Source organism: Salvelinus sp. IW2-2015, linkage group LG23 (assembly GCF_002910315.2).
Source record: "Salvelinus sp. IW2-2015 linkage group LG23, ASM291031v2, whole genome shotgun sequence".
NCBI lineage: Eukaryota > Metazoa > Chordata > Actinopteri > Salmoniformes > Salmonidae > Salvelinus > Salvelinus sp. IW2-2015.
Window position 1 is genome coordinate 13032992 of NC_036863.1, and position 21811 is coordinate 13054802.

The following is a 21811-nucleotide window of genomic DNA, read 5'->3' on the forward strand; positions in this document are numbered from 1 at the left end:
GCATTTGAGGGAAACAGGGTAAAAAGTGCCATGACACATTCAATAAAATGTAAAAAGATCTCATATTTATATGCCTTGTATGCATAGACTGGTATCAAGCATCACAACAACCAATTTCTATTAGAATAAACCTCACCCATAGATTGTACTGTATATGGCAATAATATTTTCACAAACAAAAAGCCTGAAAAACATTGATTTAGTTCATTAGGACCATGTTTATATTCCATTGACAAATATCCAGTGATAATGGTCAACTAGTGGTCAGCCATCAATGCTTTACATTGGAGTCAGCCAGTGAACACTCGTAAGGCGCTTCTCCATCCAATGGCCTAGCCCCTCAAAAAGGGCTTCCGGTGTCCCGGAGGGCCTCTTGGGCCCCCTTTAGGGTCTCCCTCTTCACACACTTCCAGTAATTTGTGATGCCGCGCTGGGGTTGCACCTGGGGAAATACAGACATCACATAATAAATGTTAAAGATACAATATGCAAATATCGCTCTGCTATAATTCTAATAGTTCGCTTAATTCTAATAGTTTGCAGACAAAACAAGCAGTCATTGTTTAGATAATTCATTGTACCATCTAAAATAACTGAAGTATTTTTCCCATAACCAAAAATATTGTATTTTCTGCTGTTTGAAGCTAGTATACAAAACCGAAAGTAAAAGACAAAAAAAAAAAAAAAAAACTTAACAGGGAGCATAGAAATAGTACACATAAAACAGATCTACCGCTTCTTAGACTTGCTTTCCATGCGAATGACAGAACTGAAATGTCTGAATTTGGTCGGGTCGCCCAAAAAGTTACATATTGCAGCTTTAATAAACTTCCCAGAGTGGCTGCATGACCTGATCACCAGGGCCCTATCCTATCAGATAGGATTAAAAGCATAAAAATAGAACGGTAGTCCCCATTCAAGACTGATTCGTCCGTTCTATTTCTATGCATTTAATCCTATCCGATAGGCAAAATCCAGATAACTTTTGACAAACTGTGCCCAGGACTAAACAACTTTACTGCACATGTTATTTATTTTTTTACACAATCTCTGCTGCTCCCTCCCTCCCCCTTTTCCTAATTCTCATTTACCTCCGGGATGAACATACAAAAAAATGTGGACGACATGATCGACATCCAAATAGTGATTTAATATTCCTTTCTCAGGTGGGGAGTTACAAGCAGCTATTAACTCCCCACCCCCCCCTGTAATTTAGGGTAGGCCTCCGATATGACAGCATATCTAGGACGATTACATCATTGCACAAAGCTTTTTAGTCTGTATTAGGCCCAAATAGATTACATCAATTGATGGGGGAGTTAACAGACAGCATAAAACCACACCCATGCGTTCTAAAATAATACATGCAGGACATATTCAAAAGCACAGGTGAAATAAATGTAAAATATATTATTTTAGTTCAGAAATGTGAGGCAGATTGTAAACCATGTTGCTGATAAGACTGGGGTTTTCATAAAGGTGAGTAGCGTGAAGGGATGGGGAGGGAGCAGCAGCTGCGTCAGGTTTTCGGAATGTTTTTTTGTGCTTAAAGTAACATCGCAAATCGATCAGGTCATGCAGCCTCAACTTCATTTGTATAGCACAATTCATACAGAAACCGCAACTCACATCACAATGATTATTAACGTCAATTGGAGACTTGCATGAAAGTTAGAGTTAAGCGTGGATCTCAAGACCAAATAACGCTATAAAGGACTGCTTCAACTGATAGATAAATGCTCCCTGTACCTTCAAGCCGCGCAGTACTCTGTCTTCCATCACTCCGATAAACTCCTTGTGGCTCAGACAGTTATCGCCGTCCAGGTCAAAGATCTTGAACACCGTGTCCAGCACGTTCTCAGAGAGGTCGTGCCCTGTGGCAATCTTCACAGCTCGCCTAAATTGGACTGCAGAGAATGCAAGGGAAATAAACTATCAGGATAATGTACTTGGCTAACAGGGCAATCAGCAGTTGCTACATCTATTATTGGACAAAAAAAGTAATTATGATACGTATCCATGGAAGAATATAACTTAGAAATGTCTCATGAACTGAGTTCAACTGTCGTACCCCAACAGAACCCAAAATAAGCTTGTTTTACACCAATGTTTGTAAACAAAGTAAATGTAAATAAACACTATATTATAGAATAACTATCTTCAAAGTAATGACTCGGGATGGCGGGTTTGATATGAAAGCTTCTTTTAGTAATAATACTTGTTCACGTTACATTTACAAACTTTAGATTCTACAGAACAATGAATAATGAGTTGCTAGCAGCGGAAAGGTCAGGATAATCACCTGTCAATTGCACTTAACTAGTGCGTTCTCTCTTCCAGACTGCCTTGCGACAGGAAGTACTTGCAGTCAAAAGCCTAATTCAATACTAACCAGTATAAAATATGTATGTAGTTCTCTCAATCTCCAACACACAAATTCTATTACAATTACAAATATCTTTAGATAGAGCTCGATGAATTAACTTAAACATTAACTCTGTAACCCATTAAAGTTACAACATATATAGCCTCAAAACATGGTTAAAATGTTGATATCATGGATGGTCAGTCCTTCTGGATATACATTTGAGAGTGGTTAAATTTCTCCAGCACCTTCCCTCAGCTTTTTACCGAAACAGGGGCAGGGAGTGCGCTTTGTTACTGTTTCAACTGCTGAATGCTGCTTTAAAGTGATTTGACTGTGTAGAATCAGAATATTTCAGACAAAATGTCCTTCCTACAAAAAACTATGTAGAATAAGAAAATTACCCATTCCGATAGGTCGGTTGGCTTCACTTATCATTTTCACGGAGAAGGCAAAGTCCTCCAGGTTGTTGGTGAAGAGGCAGAATGCTTTGAACTCATCAAATGTGATGCTCTACAAGAGAAAAGGGACAAATGTCCAAGTCGTACATTGATCAGTCACCCCTTGAGATCCCCCCAAAATGTGTTATATATTTCACTTCTTAGACCTGAAGGTACATTGACATGACTGCATATTATCCCTATCCGAATATTTTGAAATTTCATCCTTCCTTCAATAAAAAGTGACCCCCATATCTGAATTTGTTGGATTGGGGAAAACAATTGGGTGGTAATTGGCAACCTCGCTTTCACCTATAACAACCCTTACTGATCTGTGATGACCTCAAGGAAACGAGGGTGGATTACTTTCTTTTTTACCTGGCCCGCGGGGATCCTCTTCCTCATGTTCTCCCAGTAGGCCTCGTTGGCTTCCTCGTTGGTGTAGTGCAGCAGCCACTCGGCAAAGTCCTCCCGCCGCATGGTGTCCATACCCTTGGAGAACTGCAGGAACTCCATCTCCTGCACCTCCGCCTGAAGGTCCTCCATGAACCTAGAGGAGAAATCCAGAGTAAAGACACTGAACATGACTAGGTCGGTTCTGGGCCTGTATTCAAAAAGTGTCTAAGAGTAGGAGTGCTGATCTAGGATCAGGTTCCCCCTGTCCATATTCATTATGATCTAACAGGCAACAATGATCCTAGATCAACACTTCTACTCTGAAGTCTATTCATACAGTGTCTACACGAAGTATCGAAAACATGATTTTACTAGGATTAGGTATACCTACAAGGAAAAGGTTGGGAGTAGCTATACCGTTTAACACCAATGATACTACATGGTAACCCACAGATATTTTACCTGCAAAATCCCTTGTACTGAAGCTTGTTTTCACCATTCCTGCCAAAGAAGAAGGCCTGCAGTGTAGTGTTCACATCATCCCCCTCTGCGACTGGTTTCTGTTTAGATGACATCAAGTTTCAACACTTCCTGCCTTTGTTATTACTGAAAGCCCCATCACGCTTGAAATACGAGTAAACAATCATTTTTCTAGCCCCGTACACAACGGTTTACATTTATCGTATAATGACAGTTGGCCAGCCTTAGTGCTTTCAATAGGCATTTCCCCAAAGGCCATTCAATGTCATCTATATAAAGTATTCTAAAAAAGTGTTTCCAAAAGTCACATGAGATTTCCACCTTAAAAATAAAAGTTCAGTGTTGACTCACCACGTCTGTGGCACCTTCCTTAGGCACCGTCTCTTTTCTTTTCCCAATGATTTTCTTGAGCTTCATCATAAAACAAAGCAGCAACAATGATTCCTTGCATTATAATAATGCAGATGAAACAGAAGATTAAGCTAAAAACATTTACTACTTGTAAGCTAGCTAAGAAATGCTCTCACATGTCCTCAGAATGCGGGAAACTACTAATTCAGTTAAACTCACTAATAACACATACATACCTCTTACTCATCTGAATTATCCAAGAAATGTCAGCAATAACAGAGAACATTTCATTAGTCAAAAGGTTATCAACTACCCACACTCTAATATTAAAACTGGAAACAGTATGAAACAGCAAACAGTGAGTGTTTGAGATCGACTACAAAGCGGTTGGACCACACAGAATCACTAATCTACAAATCACCTTGCATCCCAATTACTAATTATTATGTGATCAAGATTAGTGATCCTTGCTTTGCTCACACTGATCCCCTCAAACACACCAAATTATTATCCATGCTGCTCCTCTCTACTTTGTCAGGTGTGGAACTCATCTTCTAAACCAAACCATAATCTAATTGGAGGTGGTTAACACCTTTTAGACATGCAGTGGGTTTTAGGAACACAACAGTGGTCTAACTCTAACCCTTGTGGTTCCCAGTGTTGCCGATTTTCACACCAGCCTCTGTTCTAAATTAGGGAATCAACTTTTCACTGGTTTTGTACAAAATTGTATAGTCACAGGCATTTTTGTAGCCATGTATGCATACTAGAGGTCGACCGATTAATCGGCCATTCCGATTAAATCGGGCCGATTTCAAGTTTTCATAACAATCGGAAATCGGTATTTTCGGGCGCCGATTTGCCGATTTAATTTTTTTTTTTTTTTACACCTTTATTTAATCTTTATTTAACTAGGCAAGTCAGTTAAGAACACATTCTTATTTTCAATGACGGCCTACGGGGCAGAACGGCAGATTTTTAACCTTGTCAGCTCGGGGGATCCAATCTTGCATTGATTACAATGCACTCCACGAGGAGCCTGCCTGTTAGCGAATGCAGTAAGCTAAGGTAAGTTGCTAGCTAGCATTAAACTTATCTTATAAAAAACAATCAATCAATGACTGTCATTGCTCCAATGTGTACTTAACCATAAACATCAATGCCTTTCTTAAAATCAATACACAAGTATATATTTTTAAACCTGCATATTTAGCTAAAAGAAATCCAGGTTAGCAGGCAATATTAACCAGGTGAAATTGTGTCATTTCTCTTGCGTTCAATGCACGCAGAGTCAGGGTATATGCAACAGTTAAGGCTCTTTGCGAACTAATTTGCCAGAACTTTACGTAATTATGACAACATTGAAGGTTGTGCAATGTAACAGGAATATTTAGACTCATGGATGCCACCCGTTAGATAAAATACGGAACGGAATAAACGCTTTGTTTTCGAGGTGATAGTTTCCAGATTAGTCAAAGGTATATGGTTTAGAGAGAAATAGTCGACGCGTTATAATTCCTGTAATAACTTGCGGCTGAATTTGAAAGGGGTTCCTTCGTTATTTTACCGTTCATGTTTTCCATAGAGAATGTCTTGATCTACTTCAAATAAGGTCTGTGTTTCGTGCAGGCTTAAACCGCCTCGACGTTTTGATACCCGTGTAAATCTCACTAGGATAAGGTAACGTTTGTCAACATATTTTCATAAATCCACTCTACAAATGTTTTTTCGCTTATATTTAGCCAATATTGATCAGAGTTACCTTGTCCTATGGATATCTACACAGTTATAACATTGGCACGGTGATGTAAGCCTACACGAAACACAGACCTTATTTTAAGTGAATCTAAAAATATCCTATGGAATAAATGAAGGAACCGCTTTTCAGATTTTGCTAGGTGTCATGGGAATTATGACTCGCACTTTGGTTGTCAATTCTTACCATGCCCATTATTAAAATAGGATTTCCTGCATATAGAAATTAAAGTTTGTTTTCAACATTCATCACAGGTAACTTAAACTCTATTTTTATTCAAACAGTTGAGAGTATTTGTCTCCTAAGCAGACTCTTCAGTATCATTGTCACTTCAGAGCTGTGTGCGTGTGTATTTATGTATTATATTAAGTTAAAATAAGTGTTCATTGTTCATTCAGTATTGTTGCAATTGTCATTATTACAAAAATGTGTGTGTATGATATATATATATTTAACTTTAAAAAAAATTATTTATATTTTTTTAAATTATTTTTTTAATCGGCCGATTAATCGGTATCGGCTTTTTTTGTCCTCCAATAATCGGTATTGAAAAATCATAATCGGTCGACCTCTAATGCATTCTGTATTGTGCTAAAGCCAACTAGCAAATACAGTATGTTTACAAGCTAGTTTCTGTGCCTTGTAAAATGTGATACCTCAGACTGAGAATGAATAGGCCAATGTTTTGACAGAAGGAACCAATTGAGGTGGGAGAAACTAGTGCAGAGGAACAAACATGTGGCACAGACTTAAGGTACTGGCCAAACAGTACCTCCGCGTTAGCATCAAGTGTCCATAGTACTCATTCATTGTAGGAGCGTGTATGTCAAAACCTCCAATTAGGTAATGTCCATGTAAGGGGCGGGAATATTTTGCAGTGTGGATACTTTATATAGATATACAATACATGAGACTGAATACAGAATACTAAAAATACAATTCCATCAATTCCTTGAGAAGCATAAAATAAAACATTTAAAAAAGGGGCAATCTGAGATTGCTACATCCATTTTTAAAATGTAAAATTAATGATATGTAGCTATTGATTCTTGAATATAACTTATAAATTCCTCATGAGCTTAGTTCAAATGTCTAAATCCATCAGAACCCAAAATATAAGCTTGATTTACTCCATTGTTTATAAACAATGCAATTGTAAAATAACACTGTATAGCTTAAAAACATAGTTTAAACTATTATTTTGATCTCATGGATGGTTAGTCCTTGCATCCATAGTCCTGTCTATGAATTTGAGAGTGGTTACATTTCTCTAGTCCCACCCCAAAGCCGTTTACCCAAAACTGTGGAGTGGTACTCGTTTGCTGTTTGAACTGCAGATTGGCCCTTTAAGGAACATTTTATAATATAGATTATAAAACATACCTTGAGAAACTCCTTTCTGTCCACATGCTCATTGCCATCAATATCAAGCATTTTGAAAGCTATATGAAATCCTGTGTGTGGCTCTGAAATAACAATGCATTTTCTGTTAGAAATTAACGTCACTAGGTGCTGCTTGGACAGAACAAAGCAGCGACAAGATGAGCGGTTAGTTTTCAATTGCTGTCCACGTCACAAGGTTAACAGCAGGGTCTCCTGAAATAATGATTCAAGCACAACATTGTTGGTGACTGGGCAACATTTTGAATGAGGAAGTTAAGTCGCCAAAATACTACCACATGGGCAGTGTGTTCAGTAAGTACGAAAACAGCAACAAAACTATCAATGGAAAATGAGTGTTCTATTGGACCGTTTGAAGACGTCCTTTTTTGTTTTGTGCCAACTGAACACCACCCAGGTTCAGTCAATGTGTTACAGTAACAGGCTACACAATGTACTATCCTAAACAGTATAGATACCATAATCTAATGTACAATGTCAATAAATGAAGTTAATGTGCAGACAACTGCAGGTCCTGAGAATATCATGGACAACGGACACTCGGCAATCCATAAGGAGCCAGCTCCTGTACAAAAATATTGAGACAATTATGGTTGCGCTGGTCCGCCAAGACATGGTTGTGCCATGCGTGCAGAAAAGTATATGAGAGCTCACTAATGTGGCACTGCCTGGTCACGTCTTTAGGCTTCAGCTGCACTAAACCAGGGTCCTGTTCATTAGGCAAAACTCAACAGAAGAACATGTTCCAAAACTGAGTGAAACTAGGTGGTACTATATGTACTTGTGTAACAGTGTTGCTTCAGTCCCTCTCCTTGCCCCAACCCGGGCTCGAATCAGGGACCCTCTAAACACGTCAACAACTGTCACCCATATGTTGTGCCTCCACTATGTTTTATTTATTTATTTTTATTTCACCTTTATTTAACCAGGTAGGCAAGTTGAGAACAAGTTCTCATTTACAACTGCGACCTGGCCAAGATAAAGCAGTTCGACACGCAGTTCGACACATAACACAGTTACACATGCAGTAAAACAAACACAGTAAATAATACTGTAGAAAAATAATTCTATATACAATGTGAGAAAATGAGGTTAGATAAGGGAGGTAAAGGCAATAAATAGGCCACGGTGGCGAAGTAAATACAATATAGCAATTAAAACACTGGAATGGTAGATTTGACAGTAGATGAGTGTGCAAAGTAGAAATACTGGGGTGCAAAGGAGCGAAATAAATAAATAATTACAGTAGGGGAAGAGGTAGTTGTTTGGGCTATTTATAGATGGGTTATGTACAGGTGCAGTGATCTGTGAGCTGCTCTGACAGCTGGTGCTTAAAGCTAGTGAGGGAGAAAAGTGTTTCCAGTTCCAGAGATTTGTGTAGTTCGTTCCAGTCATTGGCAGCAGAGAACTGGAAGGAGAGGCGGCCAAAGGAGGAATTGGCTTTGGGGGTGACAAGTGAGATATACCTGCTGGAACGCGTGCTACGGGTGGGTGCAGCTATGGTGACCAGCGAGCAGAGATAAGGAGGGACTTTACCTAGCAGGGTCTTGCAGATGACCTGGAGCCAGTGGGTTTGGCGACGAGTATGAAGCGAGGGCCAGCCAACGAGAGCGTACAGGTCATAGTGGTGGGTAGTATATGGGGCTTTGGTGACAAAACGGATGGCACTGTGATAGACTGCATCCAATTTGTTGAGTAGGGTGTTGGAGGCTATTTTGTAAATGACATCGCCGAAGTCGCGGATCGGTAAGATGGTCAGTTTTACGAGTTTATGTTTGGCAGCATGAGTGAAGGATGCTTTGTTTGCGAAATAGGAAGCCAATTCTAGATTTTAACTTTGGATTGGAAATGTTTTATGTGAGTCTGGAAGGAGAGTTTACAGTCTAACCAGACACCTGGTAAGTCCGAACCGTCCAGAGTAGTGATGCTGGACGGGCGTGCAGGTGCGGGCAGCGATCGGTTGAAGAGCATGCATTTAGTTTTACTTGTATTTAAGAGCAGTTGGAGGCCACGGAAGGAGAGTTGTATGGCATTGAAGCTCGTCTGGGGGGTTGTTAACACAGTGTCCAAAGAAGGGCCAGAAGTATACAGAATGGTGTCATCGGCGTAGAGGTGGATCAGAGACTCACCAGCAGCAAGAGCGACATCATTGATATATACAGAGAAAAGAGTCGGCTCAAGAATTGAACCCTGTGGCACCCCCATAGAGACTGCCAGAGGCCCGGACAACAGGCCCTCCGATTTGACACACTGAACTCTATCAGAGAAGTAGTTGGTGAACCAGGCGAGGCAATCATTTGAGAAACCAAGGCTGTTGAGTCTGCCGATGAGGATGTGGTGATTGACAGAGTCGAAAGCCTTGGCCAGGTCAATGAATACGGCTGCACAGTATTGTTTCTTATCGATGGAGGTTAAGATATCGTTTAGGACCTTGAGCGTGGCTGAGGTGCACCCATGACCAGCTCGGAAACCAGATTGCATAGCGGAGAAGGTACGGTGGGATTCGAAATGGTCGGTGATCTGTTTGTTAACTTGGCTTTTGAAGACCTTAGAAAGGTAGGATAGATATAAGTCTGTAGCAGTTTGGGTCAAGAGTGTCCCCCCCTTTGAAGAGGGTGATGACCGCAGCTGCTTTCCAATCTTTGGGAATCTCAGACGACACAAAAGAGAGGTTGAACAGGCTAGTAATAGGGGTTGCAACAATTTCGGCAGATAATTTTAGAAAGAAAGGGTCCAGATTGTCTAGCCTGGCTGATTTGTGGGGGTCCAGATTTTGCAGCTCTTTCAGAACATCAGCTGACTGGATTTGGGAGAAGGAGAAATAGGGAAGGCTTGGGCGAGTTGCTGTGGGGGGTGCAGTGCTGTTGACCGGGGTAGGGGTGGCCAGGTGGAAATGTGGAATATGTACTGACATGTACCTGATAGATGCACACACACTACATGTTAATGCATGTAAATTATAAAGAAGGAATGGAGTAAAAACAAACAAAATATAACTATTGTAAATACTGTGTCCATAATATGTATAAGCTGGAAGTAGAGGCCTAAGCGTTGTTGTTCACTAGCTCACTCTAATTAGGGGAGGTAGGGTTAGAAAGTAATAAAGAAAAAAGATAAGTACCAGTCAAAAGTTTGGACACACCTACTCAGTCAAGGGTTTTTCTATATTTTGAAGGAGTTCCCACATATGCTGAGCACTGCTTTTCCTTCACTCTGTGGTCCAACTCATCCCAAACCATCTCTAATTGGGTTGAGGTCGGGTGATTGTGGAAGCCAGGTCATCTGATGCAGCACAAATAGCCTTTACACAGCCTGGAGGTGTGTTGGGTCATTGCCCTGTTGAAAAACAAATTATCATCCCACTAAGCGCAAACCAGATGGGATGGCGTATCGCTGCAGAATGCTGTGGTAGCCATGCTGGTTAAGTGTGCCTTGAATTTTAAATAAATCAGTGTCACCAGCAAAGCCCAGCCACAACTCCTGCTTCATGGTGGGAAGCACAAATGCGGAAATCATCCATTCACCTACTCTTTGTCTCACAAAGACTCGGAGGTTGGAAACAAAAATCTCAAATTTGGACTCAGACAAAAGGACAGACTTCCACTGGTCGAATGTCCATTGCTCGTGTTTCTTTAACCAACCAAGTCTCTTCTTCTTATTGGTGTCCTTTAGTAGTGGTTTCTTTGCAGCAAATTAACCATGAAGGCCTGATTCACGCAGTCTCCTCTGAACAGTTGATGTTGAGATGTGTATGTTACTTGAACTCTGTGAAGCATTTACTTGGGCTGCAATCCGAGGTGCAGTTAATTAGTTAACTTATCCTCTGCAGCAGAGGTAACTCTGGGTCTTCCTTTCCTGTGGCGGTCCTCATGAGAGCCAGTTTCATCATAGCGCTTGGTAGTTTTTGCGACTGCACTTGAAGAAACTTTCAAAGTTCTTGAAATTTTCCAGATTGACTGACCTTCATGCCTTAAAGTAATGGACTGTCGTTTATCTTTGCTTATTTGAGTTTCTTGCCATAATATGGACTTGGTCTTTTACCAAATAGGGATATCTTCTGTATTCCACCCCTACCTTGTCACAACACAACTGATTGGCTCAAATGCATTAAGGAAAGAAATTCCATGGCACACCTGTTAATTGAAATGCATTCCAGGTGACTACCTCATTAAGCTGGTTGAGAGAACGCCAAGAGTGTGCAAAGCTGTCATCAAAGCAAAGGGTGGCTACTTTGAAGAATCTCAACAAAAAAAATAATTTATAACACCTTTTTGGTTACTACATGATTCCATGTGTTGTTTCATAGTTTTGATGTCTTCACTATTATTCTACAAGAAAATAGTAAAAATAAATAAAAACCCTTGAATGAGTAGATCTCGCTCTCTCTCATCCATGTTTTTGAAAGAAAAGCAAAAAAATGTTGTCCATTAAAATAACATCAAATTGATCAGAAATACAGTGCAAACATTGTCAACTAATCTGAAGGCCAGTTTTATTGCTTCTTTAAATCAGAACAACAGTTTTCATCTGTGCTAACATAATAACATAAGGGTTTTCTAATGATCAATTAGCCTTTTAAAATTATAGACTTGGATTAGCTAACACAACGTGCCATTGGAACACAGGAGTGATGGTTGCTGATAATGGGCCTCTGTACGCCTATGTAGATATTCCATAAAAAATATATCTGCCGTTTCCAGCTACATTAGTCATTTACAACATTAACAATGTCTACACTGTATTTCTGATCAATTTTATGTTATTTTAAATTGACAAAAAAAAGAAGGCTTTTCATTCAAAAACAAGGACATGCACTCCTAATCCACACAACCCAGATGACGTAAAATGTGTTGTGTAAGAATTAGAGGATGCCGGTTCCAAATGCATGTTGCATGAGGGCTGTTTCCACTGTATGTCATTCTGGGTCTATAACTTACTGGTCAGAATAGTCAACAGGAACAGGTACTCTGTGTAGGATATCAGACCTGCAAGACAAAACATGCCTTCTCCATCACACAAACATTTCAGTGAGTGTTCATTTATCCTGTTTAGATTGACACTCCCACATAGTGATAAAATACATATTTCCTGCCTGAAGTATAACTATCCAGAATATTTTTACATTGATGAAGCACATAGCACCTGTGAGGCTGTTTGACCATGGCATGAAAACGTACCATCGTCTCCGAAGTTTCTGAACAGACTGTTACCTGCCTGGACCCGTGAGGCAGCATCCAGCATCTTATCCACCTCCTGCAAGTATCATAAATTATACAAGGAGAAACAACCAATAGTCTTCTCTTGCTGTAATGCTCATGTTGATGGCATTGCACGATAGGACTAAAATACAAAACACGTTCTGACAATGAGTTAACCCGATCACAACACTCACCTTTTTGGTTAGAGCTTTCTTTGGTAATTTACCTAATAGCAGATGAAAGAAAAATTATGTAAAGTGCAGTTCTTGCCTGGAACAAAATTCAATAGATTACAGAGGGAGCTTGTGTAGCCATATACCAATCAATTCAATACATCATGAAGTATTCCCTTTTCTACCAGCTAAGCCATTTTACAACATGGACACTATTATTTGATACTACTGTACTTACGGTCGACATTCTCCAACATGATTGAGAAGAGGAAATCCCTTGGTGTCATGTAGAGTTCCTTATTGTACGTCATGGAAGCAAACTGGTTGAAGCACATCCGTCTGGCAGACAGCTGGAACACTGGAAGCAACTATAATATGGAAAGAAGCATTATCACTAAAAGGACAAGGTCTAAAATACAAGGGCAGTGCAAAGCTGAAAATTGGATAAGGTAATGACTATAGAAGAATTGTCAGTACTCCTGACCAACTATTGTGGCACATTGGATGAAGGTCTGTCATTTGTCTAACAGCAATTAGTTAATACATTTTACTTGCTTCAGCTATCAATTTATCAAGGCTACTGATTGCACAATTTCCCCATAGATAGAAAACATAGGTCTAACAACTGGATTGAATACTTTCTTGTGCACTGCTCGGTGTGGTGATGTAAGGGATGCCGATTTAGTAAGAACCGTCTACCTACTATGGATATACAGTGGTGTCCCAAATTATTGACACCCTTGATAAAGATGAACAAAAATTACTGTATAAAATAAATCATTCAAGTTCTGAGCTATATTGTATGCTCCAAAAAAAATTGGGAAATTATTTTATACTAATAAAATTGCTCAGAGAAAAAGTAATACTTTTCTTCCCTCAAAAAGGTAGGGGTCAGCGTCAACGAGCAGCGACATCATCTGGTCATCCAAAAACAAGGAAGACATTGGATGAATATAAAAAAGTGATGCATTTAAAAAAATATATATAATAATAATCCACCTCAGCAACAATTATTTGAATAATTCAATGGATGTTTTGTGCACAAAGTTGATGACTAAAGTGTCTTATTAGGAATTTTCAAATCTGATTTCTGTATGTGACCGTCTATGGAAATTGTGTTTCTGGGCCGGGCGTCAGTTGGCGTGGGCCGGGCGTGCAGTACCGAAGCAAAACTGTAGGAGCAGTCAAACCAGTGCTTCTAGACCAGAACCCTGGCCCCTTGGTGTGTGCAGAGTTGGTGATAGCTAGTCAAGAGAGGACATATGAATAAAATAAATCCCTCGTTATGTCGAGATCACAACTTACTTATCTCATGATCACTACATAACAAAAGTTGTTTAATCGTGATCACGAGAACATTTTGTCGAGATGAGATGAATTCAAAGTACCACGTATTATCCATTAATTTGTCCAGATGCACGAGAACCACCTCATCAAGGAACCCTGTGACTGCTTTGATTGCAATGCGCTCGCTCACAAGATTCGGCAAGTTAGTGGCATTGTTGCTCGCATGCGATTGGCTGTGGTTTTGGGGGTGGCACACAGCCTAGGAGAAAAAGAGCTGGCTTACAGGCGTCGTAAAGTGCTTAAATGCCCCACAAGCTCTTAGCTCAAGGTAAGAGGCAATGTGGCTTCCTAACATTCTAATTTATAAACTGATACTGAGCTCCAAAAACACAAATGGAAGCATGATGTTAGCATGAAAGGTACCATCCCTTAGTTTTTTTTATTGATTGCTACACTATGCGCTGATCCACCGTGGGCTCTGCCGCCTCAGCCATACTTTTAATCTATCATCAATATGTCCACTCCTATATATAGAGTTTATCGTGATCTCAACAAAACAACTTTTATTATGTCATGATCATGAAATAAATAAATTGTGATCAACATGAGATAAATGTTTTATTTATATGTCCTCTCTGGACTTTCATACTAACTAGCTAGTCTCCCTCAGCATAAGGGTTGGCTAATTTAAGATATTGTGTGTCAGTCGGAGTTATTTAACAGTATATTTAGTGAACGGGCAAGCTAACATGCTGACTAGATCGTGCGTTCGCGCATGTTGATTTTGTCTATCCACACCAGACACGATCAGGACACGTAAGTTGAAATATCAAAACGAACTCTGAAGGAACTATATTACAATTATGTTAATCATTTGGGGACAAGTCGAAAAGCATTAAACATTCATGGGAATTTAGCTAGCTAGCTTGCTGTTAGCTAATTTGTCCTGCGATATAAACATTGTGTTATTTTTAATTAATCCACAGATAAAAGGGTAAACCGAGTTTGTTTCTAGTTATCTCCTCCTTCAGGCTTCTTCTTCTTTGGACTTTATATGGCGGTTGGCGACCAACTTTAAGGTGCATTACCACCATCAACTGGGCTGGAGTGTGGACCTCAGTTCATCTTTCAATCACCCACATGGGAATATGTTCCTAAAAACCAATGAGGAGATGGGAGAGGCAGGACTTTCAGCTCGTCAAGCGTCACAAATAGAACCAAGTTATATCTTAGCGCCTGGCTACGCAGACGCTCGTTGACACGCGCAAGCTGTTTGGATGCAATGATTGAATAACATGTATGTTTACATTCATTTTGTAACGTGAGCGGTGGGGTCACCATGTAAGGATGTTGATCACAGGAAGTTGGTGGCACCTTAATTGGGGAGGATGGGCTCGTGGTAATGGCTAGAGCGGAATAGTATCAAATACATTATTTCTATGTGTTTGATGCCATTCTATTCGCTCTATTTCAGCCATTATTATGACCCGTCCTCCAATCAGCAGCCTCAACTGATGTTGATATAAGTCACGATAACAGGAAAAGTGTTTATTTCCAGTGAGTGCATTTGCTTGGTTTCGTTTCTGTAGCTAGCTAGCTGAGACCAAAGAGATGAGAACCTTTTTCTGACTGAAGCACACATCTTCTGACAGTGACACAGTGCYCTCCTGTGGACTGAAGCTGAACTTTACTACAACATATTTAACCTTGTTAAAAATGAGCAATTTAGTGGTAGAACTGACTAAATTAAATTAATCATAGAGGTCTTATAACCTATTCTCTACTTGGCTCATGTCTGTTAGCCTATTGTCTGTTATCCCTTTATAGGCTATGTAACTTTCTGCTAAGCCCCCAATGTCCAAAAGTAGTGGGAAGGAATGGTGGGGTGTGTTGGGGATAGTGGTATATATAAGCAATAAGTCCTGAGGGGGGTGGTATAGGACCAATCTACTACGGCTAAGGGCTGTGGTATATTGGCCATATATCATAGTAGCCTTATTGCTTTTATAAACTGGTTACCCGCGTAACTAGAGCAGTAAAAATACTTGTGGTATACGGTCTGATATACCATGGCTGTCAGCCAATCAGCATTTCGGGCTCGAATGCTGATTGGGGCTAGTTCGTTAGCTAGCTTGTCGTTCAGTAGCATTTTGGGCAGATTGCTCACGTTTGAAGTGAAGGGAGTACAGGGTTTAGCATATCTCTCGAGGAGGCTAAAACGAGATTGTCTTGGAAAAGTTGAATATTTTCAGGAGTCGGGTAATTGGTTAAGGGAGGAGGATTGGAGGGAAAGAGAGGAGGTTGAATAGACTGAGGGAGGCAGAGTATGGGTTTGAATCTGTTGAAGCTAGCAATAACAAGGGAGAGGGTATGTAGAGGACGATTGGTGTCAAGTACAAATAGAGTAAGCCAGATGCCATTTTTGAGTTCTGGAGGTGAAATGGAAGGGGTAGAAGGTGTTGTGAGGAGCTCGGGGCCCGATCCTTGCATTGCATTGATGGACATGGTTGTGATAAAGATACGTTTGGTCCAGAGGAAGTGTGATTTTTGAAGAGGGTGGTACCAGGCCTTTTGGCTGATCCATGGATGGTTTCAGGTTGGGTGGAAAAGATGGTGAGTGCTGTTGAGTCGGTGAAGGTAACCCGAAGCAGACTTGTGATGTTTGTTTCTTCCGATCAGAGGGAGCAGGCCCGCCATGCAACGCAACTTGAGGAAAGACCTGTATCTTGCTTTGCACTTAGGTACAGGGCACCATTGAAGGGAGTGATTTCTGGGGTAGCGTTAAGTGTGGAGGTGGAGCAATTTAAGTTTCCTGGTGTTTGTGACGCCTGCCATATGGTGTAAAGTAGATCCGGTGGGGAGCGTGGTGAAACAGTGTGCGTGGTGACAGTCTGTTAATTTTGAGCTTTGATTCAGTCTTTATCTGACAAAGTAATGTTAGGATATACAGTTGAAGTTGGAAGTTTACATACACTTAGGTTGGAGTGATTGAAACTAGTTTTTCAACCACTCCACAAAACTATAGTTTTGGCAAGTCGGTTAGGACATCTACTTTGTGCATGAGACAAGTAATTTTTTCCAACAATTGTTTACAGACAGATTATTCACTGTATCACAATTCCAGTGGGTCAGAAGTTTACATACACTAAATTAACTGTGCCTTTATACAGCTTGGAAAATTCCAGAAAATTTCATGGTTTTAGAAGTTTCTGATAGGCTAATTGACATTTGAGTCAATTGGAGGAGTACCTGTGGATGTATTTCGAGGCCCACCTTCAAACTTAGTGCCTCTGCTTGACATCATGGGAAAATCCTATATCGACATAACCTGAAAGGCCGCTCAGCAAGGAAGCCACTGCTCCAAAACCGCCATAAAAAAAGCATGACTACAGTTTGCAACTGCACATGGGGACAAAGATCGTACTTTTTGGAGAAATGTCCTCTGGTCTGATGAAACAAAAATAGAACTGTTTGGCCATAATGACCATCGTTATGTTAGGAGGAAAACGGGGGAGGCTTGCAAGCCGAAGAACACAATCCCAACCGTGAAGCACGGGGCTGGCAGCATCATGTTGTGGGGATGCTTTGCTGCAGGAGGGACTGGTGCACTTCACAAAATAGATGGCATCATGAGGCAGGAAAATGATGTGGATATATTGAAGCAACATCTCAAGACATCAGTCAGGAAGTTAAAGCTTGGTTGCAAATGGGTCTTCCAAATGGACAATGACCCCAAGCATACTCCCAAAGTTGTGGCAAAATGGCTTAAGGACAACAAAGTCAAGGTATTGGAGTGGCCATCACAAAGCCCTGACCTCAATCCTATAGAAAATGTGGGGGCAGAACTGAAAAAGCGTGTGGGAGCTTGGAGGCCGACAAGCCTGACTCAGTTACACCAGCTCTGTCAGGAGGAATGGGACAAAATTCACCCATCTTATTGTGGGAAGCTTGTGGAAGGCTACCCGAAATGTTTGACCCAAGTCAAACAATTTAATGGCAATGCTACCAAATACTAATTGAGTGTATGTAAACTTCTGACCCACTGGGAATGTGATGAAAGAAATAAAAGCTGAAATAAATTATCATCTCTACTATTATTCTGACATTTCACATTCTTAAAATAAAGTGGTGATCCTAACTGACATAAAACAGGGAATTCTTACTAGGATTAAATGTCAGGAAATGTGAAAAACTGAGTTGAAATGTATTTGGCTAAGGTGTAGGTAAACTTCCGACTTCAACTGTTGGAGTGATGCTGTTAGAGATTTTGTGACGAATACACTAGTGTTATAGGCATCATGAGCATGTCGCAGCAGTGTGTAGGAGGGAGATTCCAAGATGTGGGAAGTGTGTAGGAGGACATGGGGCAGAGGAATGTGTAGTGCCGATGAAAAAAAGCTGTGTGTGTCAACTGTAGGGGTGCCCACATTGCTGGGGATTGGAGGTGTCCAGTGCGAGAGAGACAGGTTGAGGTGGCCAGGGTCAGAGTAGTACAGAAGATGTAGTATGGTGAGGCAGTGATGAAAGGAGGAGGGTGGCTCAATGGTGAGGGATTCTGAGAGGATCCCTGTGAATAGTAAATCTGTGCAAGAACAGAGGGAGACCAATGAGTGAAATTTAAGTAAGGTTGTCCTCTTAGTGTTCATAGCAATGTTTATCAACTGTACAGCAGAGATGGAACATAAGTCACAGAAAATAGATGCATTCGCAGTTGCAGAGAAGTACTTGGAGGTAGTAGAGTTGACTTCAGAAGAGTTACAGGGTGTGTTGAGTAGTAGTGTCCTGTCCTCTCAGGTCCTTGTCCTGGGGTAGGATCAGATATGGTTAAAGTAGTGGAATAAGGTGGTGGGTTTTAATGAGTATAGGGTTAGTTGGTAGGGTAATACATATTTTTATTTTTCCCATTTCCCCTTTTGTATCACAATGTGTAATGGATTTATACTATATTTCAGTTGGTGGCGGTAATGCAACATATTGGATGCCAACCGACGGTGAACTCCACCAAATAAGTAGTCGTAGTTTCTAGCTACCTACCATATTTGTACGCAGACTTAAATAGGCTACTTGCAGGGTTGGTTAGGTTACTCTAAATGTAATCCGTTACAGTTAGCTGTCCAAAATTGTAATCAGTAATGTAACTTTTGGATTACCCAAACTCAGTAACGTAATCTGATTCAATTCCATTACTTTTAGATTACTTTCCCTTTAAGAGGCATTAGAAGAAGACAAAAATGTTACCAATTGAATTACATCTATTGCAGGATACATCAATGTTAATGTTTACACTAAATAGCTCTACTGACAAGTGCTATTTACATGTGAAAATGAATGCCATATGCTGCATTTGCTCTAGGCCTATTGTTTACCTTTTTGTTGGTGACACTTTTTTTTTAGGGGGTGGATCAGCTTTAATATTGCAGATAGATTGTAGCTTCCATCAATGTAATTGTCTGCATCATTTCCAATCCCCCATATATTTTTGGGGGTAAATATATAAAAAATGTTTGGGCACACACACCTTTTAAAAATATATTTTCCTTTATTGTTCCCCGCAAACCCTACCATCCCTCCCCTAATTGGAGTAAACTAATAAACAATAACACTTATGCTTCTACTTCCAGCTTATACATACTATATACATTTTACGTACACATTCTATTTTACAATAGTTATATTTTGCTTGTTTTTAGTCCTGACCTTCCTCTATTTCTGATGTCCATCCAGTTTGATTTCTATTTGCAACTGTGCTATTTCACAAAAGTTCTGATATCTTAATATGCAGCTGTTTAAAGGGCAAATCCTCAGATGAAACAATAACAAAACGGTTGCCCGCCTCTGTTTTGGTAAAGAAAACTGAGGGATGGGCCTGAAGAAATGTAACCACTCTCAGATTAATAGACAAAGCTATGGATGCAAGGATTGACCATCCATGATATTAACATTATAGTTTGAACAATGTTATGAGGCTATAAAGTGTTTGTTTAGACTTACAATGTTTACAAACATTGGTGAAAAACACGCTTATATTTTGGGTTCTCGTGGAGTGTGACAGTTGAACTAAGCTCATGAGGCATTTATAAGTTATATTCTTCAACAATCAATGGAGATATATATATAATTGATAAGTCCAAAAATGGTTGTAGCAACTACAGATTGTCCTTTTAAGTGTATCAAAAGTGTGCCAGTTTGAGCACGTGTCCATTAGGCCTATGGATTTGTTGTATTTATTTATCAGAATTAATTAGATTGAGCAATAAAATACCCACTTGTATTCCATAGGCTAGGTTCCGCACTGTCCACTAGCTTCAATTGATAAGCAGTTTAAGCTTCTTGAATTCAACCATTATTGGGTTCAACAGCCATCCACAACAACCTCAATTCGTAAGGCGCAAATAGCTAATGACAGCGCAGCAGTATGATCCACGTCAATGTGCTATGTAGATATCAATAATAAGTGATAGGCTACACCACTGCCTCCACCCTTACCTCCATTTATTCGAGTTGGATCATCTTTGTATGCCGACATTAGTCGAACCATTGGAAGACATCGCTTGAACTGTAGCCTGCAAAAGCCTATTCCTGCTCTTTACCCCCGATCCATCAAACACATTTGGTGTGTCATCATTGTGGCCTGATTCTCTCAGGTGGAACAAATTTAAACATGCGCCTTTTTTCAATGCTTATTTGAATGTCATTTAGTAAACAGAGAAGTGTCAAATATTTTTTTTCGCAAACATCCTTTCAGAATTCAAAAGTAATCCTCGAAGTAATCTAGTTTTTCAAAACTATCGGTAATCTGATTACAATATTTTTTAAAGGTAACGGATTACAGTTAACATTTTTGTAATCCCTTACATGTAATCCGTTACTCATCAACCCTGACTAACGTTACTTGTTTACTTTAGCCCTATATAGGACTCCGCGAATCGTTCTATGTAGGGCTGTTTACTTGTGTACTGTAATATTCAGTTGTGATAATGGTAGACGAGTGTAGCGAACAAATACTGATTCACCAGGCACTGACAGGTAGCTAACTAGCAAGAAAATGTCAAACATCGTGGCTGACTAGCTAACTATAGCTAGCTAACATAGATATCAATCCAGCTAACGTTAGTTACTGCTGCGCCAAATATACGTTACCTTTTCCTCCTCGGCATGAACGGTGAAGGGAAAAAACCTCTTGCTCGGTTCATAGTGATAATATATCAGTCCGCTTCCAATGAGAGACCCCAAAATGCCAGGTCCCAAGGCACGATGCAGCGCTCTGTACGACCAAGGTCTCCTCAAAAAGTTTCTCAAAACTCCAGCAGCCCTTCCCCAGCTAGCCATTTTCCATAAACTGTCACACCCACTGGTCAGGTTCCAACATTCTTGATCATTTTCTTCTTCGATGAGGATTAACGGCGTCTGACATCAAATATGTTGCATTACCGCCACCTACTAGACTGAATTACAGCTCCCTTATACCTCGCTTGAAAAAAAAAAAAAGCAAACACCCTACCAATTTAACACCACACTTTTTATACAATAAAAATAATACCACCCTACTCGACTATTTAAATCTATTTAGAATTTCCTCAGGCCAACAACCTGAAAGGATGGGACATCACCACTTAACACACCCTGTAACTCTTCTGATGACAAGTCTCTCACACCCAAATACCTCCATGCAGCTGCCACCACAACCTCAAATTTCTGCGACTTTACGTTCCATCCCTGCAGTACAGTTGATAACCATTGCTATAAATGCTAAAAATCCAATCTTACTGAAACATAACGACTTCCGGGTTGGAAGTCTATGTTAGCTAGCTAAATAACGACTTCCGGGTTGGAGCGAGCGGTCGCATTCGCACTTTGGTCCGCAGGTAGTATAACTTTTCATTACATTTCATTACATTTCATTATAGTACAACGGTTTGATTTGTCTAATCTTAGCAATTTCTTCTTAGCTAGCTACATAGCCG

At 40.1% G+C, this 21811-nt stretch overlaps 1 protein-coding gene across 1 annotated transcript; it reads right to left on the bottom strand.

Moving 5' to 3' along the window:
- Nucleotides 1–43: 43 nt before the first annotated feature.
- On the bottom strand, nt 44–21402 carry micu2 (mitochondrial calcium uptake 2). The gene is made up of 12 exons (XM_023968278.2): nt 20988–21402; nt 12799–12928; nt 12582–12613; nt 12367–12442; nt 12127–12174; nt 7172–7254; nt 4033–4092; nt 3664–3761; nt 3184–3355; nt 2770–2878; nt 1750–1907; nt 44–442 (listed from the first exon to the last, which is right to left on the bottom strand). Exons 1-12 carry the CDS (start codon nt 21174–21176, stop codon nt 341–343), a joined length of 1257 nt encoding a protein of 418 aa, XP_023824046.1. The 5' UTR covers nt 21177–21402; the 3' UTR covers nt 44–340.
- Between the last annotated feature and the right edge of the window lie 409 nt (nt 21403–21811).